The 12,504-nt window shown below is 42.1% G+C and overlaps 1 protein-coding gene across 2 annotated transcripts in view; it reads right to left on the reverse strand.

The window, feature by feature from the left end:
• The window catches only part of BTBD1 (BTB domain containing 1), a 38,872-nt gene that overhangs the window by 8,607 nt on the left and 17,761 nt on the right, over positions 1–12,504 (reverse strand). For both annotated transcript variants that reach the window (XM_032836985.1, XM_032836986.1), the window contains exons 4-5: positions 8,122–8,319; positions 3,144–3,336 (exon numbers count right to left, since the gene is read on the reverse strand). In XM_032836985.1, the coding sequence (XP_032692876.1) occupies positions 3,144–3,336; positions 8,122–8,319 (391 nt within the window). The remainder of the gene's footprint in view (positions 1–3,143; positions 3,337–8,121; positions 8,320–12,504) is intronic.

Below are 12,504 nucleotides of genomic sequence, written 5' to 3' on the forward strand. Positions count from 1 at the left end.
AATTCTGAGGACACGCAGGAACGTCACTGGTTCTTGCACACACCTTTCACAAGTGGCCACTATTCTCTTTCACTGGTTCCAACAGATTTTTACTGATCCTGAGGTTATCCAGATGGATCCCTTGTTCTCAAAACGAGTCTGGTCCTCAAGAAGGCCAAGCTCTGTTTGCACCAAGGTGTAGGGCCAATACTGGCAGGGAGCCAGGGGCACCAGATTAACTGCAATGGTTAGGACAGTCTCCCAAAACAAAGAATCCCCATCAACTTTCAAGTGTCCTATCAGAATTCATGCAGGTGAAAAACTCGTTTATAACTACATGAGTTCAACCTAATTCTACCTAATTCCTAATTTATTTGTAAATAAACAAACCAAACATTTTTTGTTGTCGTTGTTATAAAGCAAGATGACTTCTGCAGAGAGGATGTGTCTTTTGTCTGTGCAAAGGATGGAATTAGGGCATTATAACCAGCCCTCTGTTCTCTTTGCAAAGTGGGGTCCCCAAGTCCCTAGCATCACACAGTGCTTCAACACAAACCACAGATTTTTTTATGACAATTTTAATATTCACTGACCTTTATAAGAGGTGACCAATATAGAGCAGAAATATTATATAGTCAATTCTTGTATTTGTAGTAATCATATTCTATAAAGTTGCACAAATACTAAACCATTGCTCCTGGGGGAAACGTGTACACACACACACACACACACACACACACACGCACCCCTCACATGGGTTATAATCCTAAAAACAGCTCATCGTAGTATATTCCATTTTCTTTATTTTACAAATGAGAAAACAAAGGTTCAGAAGTGTTCAGTGACTTGCCTGAGGTCCCCCACCAACAGGTGCAGAGTTAGGGTTCACATGGCCCAGAGCCTGTCCTGCACGCCTGCACGACCCTGCACTGCCCTCTCTTATCTCCGTTCGCACAGGATAGAGAAAATAAGAAGGCACAGAGCATCTCCTTGTGTGACCTCACAAAGGAACACAGTCCCCCAGCCCCAAAAAACTCTCCTGTGACTTAAGAAAGCACCGCAAGTACTGATCTGGGGAGTATAAATAAGTTTTAGCGGGTCAGCGAGTCGCAAATCTGGAAACAAAATATAGGAGTGACTGTATTTTGTTTTATTTGAAACCTTTAAAAAAAATGACACGGTTAGCAGCAACACTGTCCTGGTTTTTGACACATCAGGATGCTACACCTGTCCCCCGCCAGCATAGTGGTCTCGGCACGCTGGTGCGCACGCGGACTGCCTGCTTCTGTCTGTCCAGTGCCCACAGACTGAAGCACGGTTTTTACTTTATCTCAGTTATGGTTACTGCTCCATTACAACTAGGTCATCATGGCAATTAAAAGCAATGTGTGAAGCATAAGGTCTACGAATTTCATCAGTTTAGTAAAGAGGGAATATAAAATATTTTATTATAAAAAAGAACTGGTACTAATGTAGATAATGTCATCTGCAAATAATGAAAAAGACTTCTTCCTTTCCAGTATTCAAGGCTCTAATTTCCTTACTCTATGACAATCATAAAAAAAATCCCATCACCCAGAATTATAATACTGCTGAAACACAGCAAGGCTGGCCAGCATTGCTCTCTTGAGGTTTTGACAGTCTATCACGTCAAAGGATTTTTCTAGACCAAGTCTATGAACACTTACATCTGGAATGAAGGTGAGATTTTATCAAATCTTTCTGACACCTACTGAAACAATCATATTCCTTTTTTTCTTTGGTCTGCTACTGTGGTGAATGGGTATTTAATGTATTTCCTAATACTGAGCCATTTTTTCAATCTTCACATAACACTCTGTTAGCTCATACAGTACTGGTTTTCTGAGGTATTGCTAGATTCAAGACACTGGTATCTTATGCAGAGGTTCTTCTGTAGCAATGAGATGGACCTAGACATGTTCTTGTCTCATCAGACTCCTGTATAAGTGTTATGCTTCTTTTAATAATTAACCAAGAAGTACTTTCTTCTTTTAAGCCTCAAGGAAATGACCTGTTCCTTGAAGGTTTGATAAAACTCACCTGTAAAAACCACCTTGTGAAGGGACAGTTCTTTGATAACTTTTAATTCCTTCCACTGGTAATTGGTCTATTCAGGCTTTCTTCTCCAGTCAATTCTGATAATTTATATTTGCCTATAAAATGATCCATTCCATCGAGATGTTCAATTTATTAGCACAGAGTAAACTCAGAAGTAAAATAAAAACTGCCTTAGTATATGATTATATTATATCCCCACTATTATTCCTAAATGTATGTTTTCTTCCTTTACTATTTTTGGTTTATTTATTTTGATTTTTTTAAGAAACCAGCTTATGGATTTCTTAATTCTACTGTTTTAAATTCATCAATTTCTACATTTTTCCATTTCCCTTCTCTTTTCTATTTTTTTTTTGCTATTCATTTTCTAGCTACTTGAGCTGAATGCTTAAAATTATTTATTTCTACCCTAATTTTATTTATTAAAAGAAGGTTATTATTACTGTCCTTTTGTGTGACACTTTGGCCTCATCTCATAAATTTTCCTATATAATATTCTCATTGTGAATGATTAAGTAGTCCACAAATGCATTTATTTCCATTTTCACCCAATAATTATGAGTCCTCCCCCTCAGAATTCTATCTTTTAAAAAACTTATTATAGTTCCTCGTTTGATACTAAAGTGCCATCACCTAAGTAAAAATCCATTTTATGAAAACTGGTACTTACTCTATTTTGATATTTAACCTAAAGAAAACACAACAGAGCAAAGATAAATTCCTCAACAGGTTTATATCCACGTGTCTTTCAGGACTCTGATTTTTTTTCCCATTCAAGCTTTTGTGACCTCCCGTGCAAAGGGAACGCTCAGGCTAGACGCCCTAAGAGCAAGGGTTTGCTTAATGAAGGTGCGGAGCCCGCTGCCCAGCAGTGGCCGTCCGAACAGAGCCCAGGCCGCAGAAGCCCGCCCCAAACCTTTCTACCTTCACTCGCTTCCCGAGAGGTCCTCGCAGTCACGGTCCAGCGAGGAGACGGCTGTGCCTCCCTGACTCTGGACCGCGGATCACACACAGTCGCAAACAAAACCCGGTCAGCCATCTCCTGCAGCGGGAGCCTCGAGCCGGCCCCCGCACAAGGCAGCTACCTGATGCGGTCGCTGGTCCCGCTGTAGCCCCAGCGGCTCTCCACCTGCTGGAACCTGTTGACGCAGCACTCCTTGCCCCGCAGGCAGCACCGCGGCCGGTCGATGTATTCCACCCGGGGCTTAGGATTGACGGTGAAATGAAGAAAGAGATTGACCACTTCTCGGTCAGACAGAATCCCAGACTGAGCGGGACCTGCAGAGAGAAAGACAGAGCCTCAGGAAAGCACCTGGACTTCAATTCCTAACCCTCTAATATTCACATGATAACGTGAATTCAAATCTAGAGGACGTAAAGTAACAGAGGTAGAGAAATTCTGGTTATGTATTCAAAGATTTCTAAATGCATTCGAGGTTACTCTAGTGGAACATAAGCGTTAATAGCGCTCCCTCTCTAATAAATAAATAAATCTTTTAAAAACAACAACAAACAAACAAAATCTTCCACAAAGAACTCTATAGATCCTCACTGGTGAATTTTCCTAAACACTTAAGTAAAAAAAAACCACCAATCTTACACAAACTCTTGAACACTGAAAAAAGAAACATCCATAACTTTTGTATGTGACCAGTAGAAACTTGGTAATCAAAATTCCACAATTTCATCCCAAGAAAGGAAAATTATAATTTCTCTCATGAAATAGTCATAAAAATATTTTTTAAAGTTTAGCAAATTAGGGGTGCCTGGGTGGCTCAGTGGGTTAAGCCTCTGCCTTCGGCTCAGGTCATGATCTCGGGGTCCTGGGATTGAGCCCTGCATCCGGCTCTCTGCTCACCAGGGAGCCTGCTTCCCCCAACCCCCTGCCTGCCTCTCCACCTACTTGTGATCTGTCAAATAAATAAATAAAATCTATTTTTTAAAAAGTTTAGCAAATTGGATTTGGTAACATAGGATAAAGAATGACAACTAAGTCTGGCTTATATAAGGAATCCAAAGTAGGTTTAATTTGGAAAAACAAGTGGAGTTCACCATATTAAGAAAATATGGCAAAGAGCATCTCTCTGCTTGCTAGACAGGATGCTGCCCAACTCATGCATTGCTTAATAAAGTCAATTCCATATTTGAAAAAACAAAAATAAAGGGGGGAACTATTCTATCACTATCTGAAAAGAGAAGCAGCTGATAAATGATAAAACTCTCAGCAGACTAGAAATATTATAAAATATTATAAGTATTAGTGACAAGTAATATTATAAAAATGTCAATTATCTCCACACCAATCTACAGAGTCAACACAATTCCAATCAAAATCCCATGATTTTTTGGGGGGGGTGGAAACTGACAAGCTAAGTAAAAAATTTATTTATACAAAAATGCAAAAAGACAAAAAATAGCCAACATAATCTTGAAGAAGAATAAAGCTGGAGAATTTTCACCACCAGATTTCAAGATCTGGTGTAAAACTATGTAGAACTGGTACAAGAATAAACAAATATAACAGTGGAACAGAGCACACAGTCCAGAAACAGATTAATTCAAACAAAATCACCTGATTTACAACAAAGTTGGCCCTGCAATGGATGGGGCAAAGGTAGTTTTTTAATATGTAGTTACATGGGGAAAAATGAACCTTAACTTCTACCTCATACCATATACATGTGTGAGAAAATAATACAAAAAAAAACCCAAAAATCCAATTGGTTTACAGACCTAAATGTTAAAGGTGAAACATTAAAACTTCTTTAAGAGAACTTAAGAGAATATCTTAATAACCTTGAGGCTGGCAAATTTCTTAAAGACACAGAAAGCCTTCACCTTACTAAAGAAAAAGATTGATAAATGAACTTCATTAAAATTAAGATTTTCTATTTATCAAAAGCCAAGACAGAGAAGCAACCCAAGTGCCATCGACAGACAAAAAGATAAAGAAGATGTGGTATATATTAAAAGGGAATACTACTCAGCCGTAAAGAAAGAATGAATCTCGCCATCCCCAACAACATGGACGGAGCTAGAGGGCATGACACTAAGTGAAGTAAGTCAAACAAAAACAAATACCATATGATTTCACTTATGTGTGAAATTTCACTTACGTATTTTCACTCTTAAAAAGACTAGCAAACAGGGGCTTGGGTGGCTCAGTTGGTTAAGTGACTGCCTTCAGCTCAGGTCATGATCCCGGAGCCCTGGAATCAAGTCCCACGTCAGGCTCCCAGCTCCACGGGGAGTCTGCTTCTCCCTCTGTCCTTCTCCCCTCTCATGCTCTCTCTCACTGTCTCTCTCTCACTCATAAATAAAAATCTTAAAAAAAAAACTAGCAAACAAACAAAAATAAACAGGCTCTTTTTCTGTTTCAAAGATTTTATTGATTTGAGAGAGGAAAGAGTGAGCGAGAGAGAGCTCTTAACGGACTGAGCCACCCAGGTGCCCCCAATTGACGCTTCTGATGTTAACTTAGCTAGGAGTCTGCTGCTCTCTCTCTTTCTCCCCGCCTCCCCACTGCCTGTGTGCACGTATGTGCTCTCTCTCTCAAAGAAATAAATATCTGGGAGGATGTGGAGAAAGGGGAGCCCTCTGGCACTGCTGGAGGGCAAACTGATACAACCACTCCGGAAAACAGTATGAAGGTTCCTCTAAAAGTTAAAAACAGAACTCCCCTAGAGTCCAGCAAATCACACTAACTGGGTATTTACCCAAAGAATAAAAACCACTGACTCAAACGGACAGATGCACCCAGTGTGTACAGGAACATTACCTACGACAGCTGAGACACACAAGCAGCCCACAGACCATAAACTGATGAATGGATACAGATGATGTGGTGCATGCGCGTGCGCGCACACACACACACACACACACAGGAATAGGACTCAGCCATAAAAAAGAATGAAATCTTTCCATTTGCAATGACCTTGATGGAGCTAGAGAGTATAACGCTAAGCGAAGTCAGTCAGAAAAGACAATTACCTGATGATTTCACTCACATGTGGAATTTAAGAAACAAAACAAATGATCATAGGGGGTAAATAAAAGAAAGAGACAAACCAAAAAACAGACCCTCAGAACTGATGGTTACCAGAGGGGAAGGCAGGACAAATAGGTGAGGGGGATTAAGGAGTGCATTTAGGGTGATAAGCACCAGGTGTTTAAAATAAAAACTAAAAAAGTTCAAAAACAGACAAAACTAAGTTACAGGCGCCAGAAAAACTAATTTACAGGCCCCTCCTTTGGGAGGGAGAGCAGGGACCTGGAGGACCACGATGAAGGCTTCTCAGTACTGGTAATAAATGACAAACTGACAGCAAGTGTGGTTCTGCAGGTGTGTTCACTTTATTGTGTGGCCGTTATACCTCAATAAAAAAGTCTGCAGAAAGAAAAAACATTGATTCCAACAAAAACAAATTCGGAGAAAATTAGAACATTTATGATAAATCAACAAGAAAAATTTGAATACCCAACAGAAAAAACAGAAGTCACAAATGTTAAGAAAAAATACAAATGGCCAGTAAATAAAAATATAGTTTTAAACAATAATGAGATTTCCTTTTCCCTTTAAATCAACCTGGCCATGACTTAAAAGCAGATAATACTCAATGTCAATATGGATAAGGAGAATGGGTCATAGAATGAAGACTCAAAACCACATATATATGTGTATATATACACATACATACATATACACATATTTATTTATTTATAAGATATTTCTTTTTTTTTAAGATTTTACTTATTTGACAGAGAGATCACAAGTAGGCAGAGAGGCAGGCGGGGGGGGCGGGGGGAGCAGGCTCCCCGCTGAGCGGAGAGCCCGATGCGGGGCTCCATCCCAAGACCCTGAGATCATGACCTGAGCTGAAGGCAGAGGCTTAACCCACTGAGCTACCTAGGCGCCCCGTACTAGTAAGATATTTATTTCTTTGAGAGAGAGAGAGCACGTGCACACAGGCAGTGGGGAGGTGGGGAGAGGGAGAGAGCAGCAGACTCCTCGCCAAGCAGGAAGCCTAATCAGGGCTTGATCTCAGGACCCAGAGACGACCTGAGCTGAAGGCAGATACTTAAGCCACCCAGGCACCCCTGGGTCTCTCTGATTTTACATCAGAAGCGTCGATCAGGGGCACCTGGGTGGCTCAGTCAGTTAAGCGTCTGCTTTCGGGTCAGGTCATGATCCTGGGGTCCTGGGATCGAGTCCCGAGTGTGGGCTCCCTGCTCAGCGGGGAGCCTTGCTTCTCCCTCTCCCTCTGCCCCTCCTGCCCCCCCACCCCTCCCCTGTTCATATTTGCTTGCTTTTTCTCTCTCCCATGCTCTTTCTCTAATAAAATCTTAAAAAAAAAAGCAGCACTGATCTTAAGAATCAGAAAGATCTATCATTATAACCTTGAGCAAGGCACTTAATACCTCTCAGGTTCAGTTCTCTAATCTATAAAAATATGATTTTTATATATGCTCATAGTATTTTAAAAATATAACCTATATTCACTCGTACATGTGGAATCTAAAAAAAAAAAACAAAAACAAAATAAAAACAAATGGATAAACAAAAAAGGCAGGATCAGACCCATAAATACAGAGAACAAACTGGTGGTTGCCGGAGGGCGGGTGGGAGGGGGCGCTGGGCAAAATGCGTGAAGGAGAGTGGGAGTCCAGGCTTCCAGTTATGGGATGAAGAAGTCACAGGAACAAAAGGCTCAGCATAGGGAATGCGGTCAATGCCACTGTCATAGTGCTGCATGGTGACAGACAGTGGCTACACTGTGGTGAGCACATGGCCTTGTAGAACAGAATCACCTTGCGCGCCTGAAACTAAAGTAACCTGCATGCAACTCCACTCGGGGGGGGGGGAAGAACCCAATGCACATGTCAAAATAAATAACGTATAATGTTATCTTGAAGGGCTCTCAGGAGAAGTAGATGAAATCACACACACTCACACTCACGTATCATGGGACTAAAACTCCCTAAACACCAGCTGCTTCTCCTCTTGCACACGAAGGCTGGCGGACAGCTGGTTGCACACAGATTCTGGTCAGGGTGTAGCCCTACCTGCTGCAAACTCCTCAATGGTCATCAGCGGAAACCGGATCAAGGACAGTGCTTTTCCTAGAACTTTCTGTTTGTTTCCAAAAGTCACGGGCAATTGTTGTCTTTGACATTCTGCTTCTGCCCATCGCACAACAGCTCCAAAAAGTCGACTTTCTCTAATACTAAGTGTGTCTCTCTCCAGAACTGCACAGAGTGTGTCTACAAGTAAAATACAAAAACAAAGCAAATCAGGAACATTTTGCTCTTTAACAAAAGAATACCAACAAACAGCCTTACGTTAAGTTTTAAAATTTCAATAAAAAACAGGCTAGACACTTAAAACTATAAACTCTCTATAGAAAAACATTGAAGAATGAGAGCAATTAAACAGCCAAGTTATCTTTAAAAAAACTGTTATAAGGTTAACTCTCAACTCCTTATCATACATGGAAACTCAGGTATAGTATCTCCTTGTGTATCTGTGCCATTTATCAAGCAAACCCCAATATCCAAAGTAAGATTAACAGTAGGTCAATCAGAGAAAATGGCTTCAAATTAGTAACATACATAAATTCACAAAGTCTACAGATAACCATTTACTCATTCCCCAAATACTCCCCATTAGGTACTCTTTATGTGTCAGGCACTGTTCTAGATGCTGAGGATACATCACTGAGCAAAAAGTTAAAGGTCTGCCTTATGGCACTTAAATTCTAATGGGGGTAAACATTATTATGTTAGATGATAAGTGTAGGACAAGAGCAGAGTAAGGGGAACCATAAGTACAGTTTAAAATAGAACGGCTTGGGTGGCTCACCTGAGCTAGTAAAACTTGATCTGGGGGCTTGGGGGAGTCAGCCAAACAGAGGCCTAGCCAGGAGTACCAGGACTGCCTGTGCAAAGGCCCGCATATGAACGTGTGCCTGGCAAGTCTGAGGACCAACCCGGAGGCCAGCGTGTACAGACTGCAGTGAGCAAGAGGGAAAAAAGTGGTCGGCGATGAGGCCACAAATGGGGAGCAATGAGGTGTAATCCTACAGTACCCTACAGATCATTTGGCTTTTACTCTGCGTGGGAAGGGGAACCAAACCCCTAGAGGATTGGGGGCTGTGACATTTTATGTTGTAAAAGGACCACGCTGGCAGCCGTGTTGAGAAGAGACTCTAGTGGAGGCAGAGTGGAAATGAGATCAGTTAGCAGGCTCCTGCCCTGAGCCAGGTCAGAGGTGATGACGGCCAGGACCAGCAGGAAGAAGTGAAAACGATCAGCTTCGGGATGCATTCGGAAGGATGACTCAGTGTGATGTCCTCACAGACTGAATATAGCGGGTGACAGAGAGGGGTCAAGGATAATTCCCGACTTTACAGTCTACACAACGAACAGATGACAGGGGCATCGACTGAGATGGGAAAGCCTGTGAAGGAGGTTTTGAGGGATGGTGAGAGGTGTGATCCGGAGTTTAATCCGGGACATCTTCAGTCTGAACTCCCTATCTGATGTCCAAGTATAAATGTCATGCCCGGAACTCAGGCCTTCACTTGGAATCCTTCTCCTTTTATCAGAGGCAAAATTAAAAAAAAAAAAAAAAAAAATCAACTCAGCTTCTCTACAGTAGACCAGAAGCAGAAGTCCAGAGGGCGCCTTAGAGGCCAGCAGACTACAGTAAAATGACAGCTGCCCACAACAGGGGCTGAGAAGAGAGGAAATCTGGAAAGTAGATGCAGGTGTCTGAAAAGCACTGGAGTCAAGAGTCTTTCATACAAAGAGGAAGATTATAAAACAAACACAGGGGCAGCTGGGTGGCTCAGTCGGTTGGGCATCCAACCCTTGGCTTCAACTCAGGTCAAGAGCTCGGGGTCATGGGATTCGAGCCCTGAGTCAGGCTCTGAGCTCAGTGGGGAGTCTGCTTGAAGATTCTCTCCGGCTCCCTCCGCCCCTCTGCTCTGCACTCACCACCTCCCCCCTCCAAAATTAATTAATAAATAAATCGTTAAAAACAAAATAAAAGCACACAAACAAACAAAATAAAAAACACTTCAGAGGCCTGAGGGCTTCACTATACAATAACTGATATTCATAACAATGAGCACGAATAATCACAAAATTCAAATAAAAAGGAGGATGCCAATACAGCAAAAATCAATGAAGACATTAAATATGCTTAAATTACCCAGTATTACACATCTAAGAAAAAAAATTTTTTTAAGATTTTATTTATTTATTTGACAGACAGCGATCACAAGTAGGCAGAGAGGCAGGCAGAGAGAGAGGGAAGCAGGCTCCCCGCTGAGCAGAGAGCCCGATGCAGGCTCGATCCCAGGACCCTGGGATCATGACCTGAGGCGAAGGCAGAGGCTTAACCCACTGAGCCACCCAGGCACCCTAAGAAAATTTTATCTTAAAAACATTGCATTCTGTAACGGTCTACACACTCAGTATCTGGTTGGTTATCAAACCACAGCTATCATTCCAGCAAAGACGTCTCAGTCCCCAGAACACAGCAGGGGCTCAATGATATGTTAAAAATGAAAAGGTCATACATATGTATTTTTTTTAAATCACATTTTCCTTCTCTTGTAGCTGAGCAGACGAATATAAATTAAGGCTCCATAAAACTTTTCACAGGTAAATGGATGTAAACCCTTATGCCTCAATACTTAAAGGGTTAGGAATATACACTCACCGTAACTGATCACTCGTGGGAAAACTGGATCTACTAATCTCTACGCTGTATGCTGACAAGCTTCAGTAACGATAAACAAAAGCTTAAAATATCAGCAGGGGGAAAATAGCACATTATACTGCCTTTAGCATAATGTAAATTTGCTTTTTTCCTATCGGTGTGACCTATTGTCTTCTTCCCTTAGCAAACAGCTCTGAGAGAAATGGTATCTCTCTACTTGGAAAATGGCAAGCACATCCCTCTAGCACGTATATTCCAATCCCAGAGGAGAAAAAGCTCCCCTAGAGTCTAAAACCATAAACTGCATGAAGAGCTCGTGGAGCCCGGCCCAGCATCCTCTCAGCATCTAGGCTTCTCTTTCAATCACAATTTTTAACAAGTGCATTGGAGGCCAACTAGACTGTGGTGTGGAAATACACAGGTCTTCTATTGGCAGCTGAGCCTAATAAAGATCATAAAAACATCCAAGACCGTTTTTGCAAACATGATGCAAGGCTAGATTTTTAACACAAGCAACTGGGGGGTCAAATCAAATCAACCAATATTTGGAGGATCTACACCCCCTTCAGGGATTCCAGGCTCCGAGGGCGCGCCGACCACGGGGGCTACTTCGAAAACAGCTTCCAGGAGGAAGCCACCCAGATGCAAACAGTATTATGTCAGACCCAGACTGAAGTACTTGCCAACCCCTTCTGGGGAAGAAAATCAGGATGAAGCAGTGTTTCCTCAGCAATGTGGGTGGTGCCTGGGGCTCTCCGTCATCCAGTCAGCGGCCGACTACGTATAGTGGGGAGGAATCTAGCCCTCGCCCTTCGGGATAATTGATGCGAAATGAGTATAAATCCTTCCCAAGGTACTGCCAGACAAACAGACAGACATGCTGTCAATGGGATGTTGTTGTAACCCAACACACTCACTGTCACTGAAGAGGGTGGGATGTTAGCTCTTCAGAAAGGAGTCACTGCAGAAGCAGAATTTGAGCCAAGACGTGAAGACTGAGTGAACTAGCCAAGGCGGAAGGAAAGGCAACGTTCTAGACGGTCCAGTTGGTGAGCCAATGTTAACTCAGCATGTACTATGTTCTCCTGTCATCAGTGTTCGAGACACCATGGTAAACAAGGCAACGTCCCTGCCTTCAAAAGAGTTGACAGTCGGGAGTAGCTGGCTGGCTCAGTCAGTAAGCACATGACTCCTCATCTCAGGGTTTTAAGTTCAAGCCCCATGTTTGGTGTAGAGATTATTGAGAAATAAAGTCCTAAAAAAAAGTTTGTAATCTAGGTGGGGAAGCTAGACAACCATCATAAACAGACAATACTTAAGAATTTCAAGTAGTAAAATGTATCATGAGGAAAATCAGTCAGAGCAACAGCACAGGGATAGTTCAGGGGAATGTGGTATCTAGTTGGACTAAGGTCTGAGGTTTCCCTAAGGTCTGAGGTGGTCTGTCTCAGGTCTCGTTTAACTCGGTATCAGAATAATATAAAGGAGGAAGCCACATACAGATTCAGGCGGAAAGGATTCTAATCAATGGAACAGTAAACACAAAGGCTTAAAAGAGAAATGAACCTAGCCAGTACATATGAAAGGGAGAGAATGATGGGACAGAAAGGCAGGAGACTAGTCAGGCACAGACAGAGGCCGCAGCCGGTGCTATTTTCTCTTCTTTCTGACCTTCCTCGGAAGTTACATGGGATCATGAGACTGAATTTGAGACAATGAAG

The sequence above is a fragment of the Lontra canadensis genome, unplaced genomic scaffold (assembly GCF_010015895.1).
Source record: "Lontra canadensis isolate GAN:19392208 unplaced genomic scaffold, GSC_riverotter_1.0 scaffold94, whole genome shotgun sequence".
Taxonomy (NCBI): Eukaryota; Metazoa; Chordata; class Mammalia; order Carnivora; family Mustelidae; genus Lontra; species Lontra canadensis.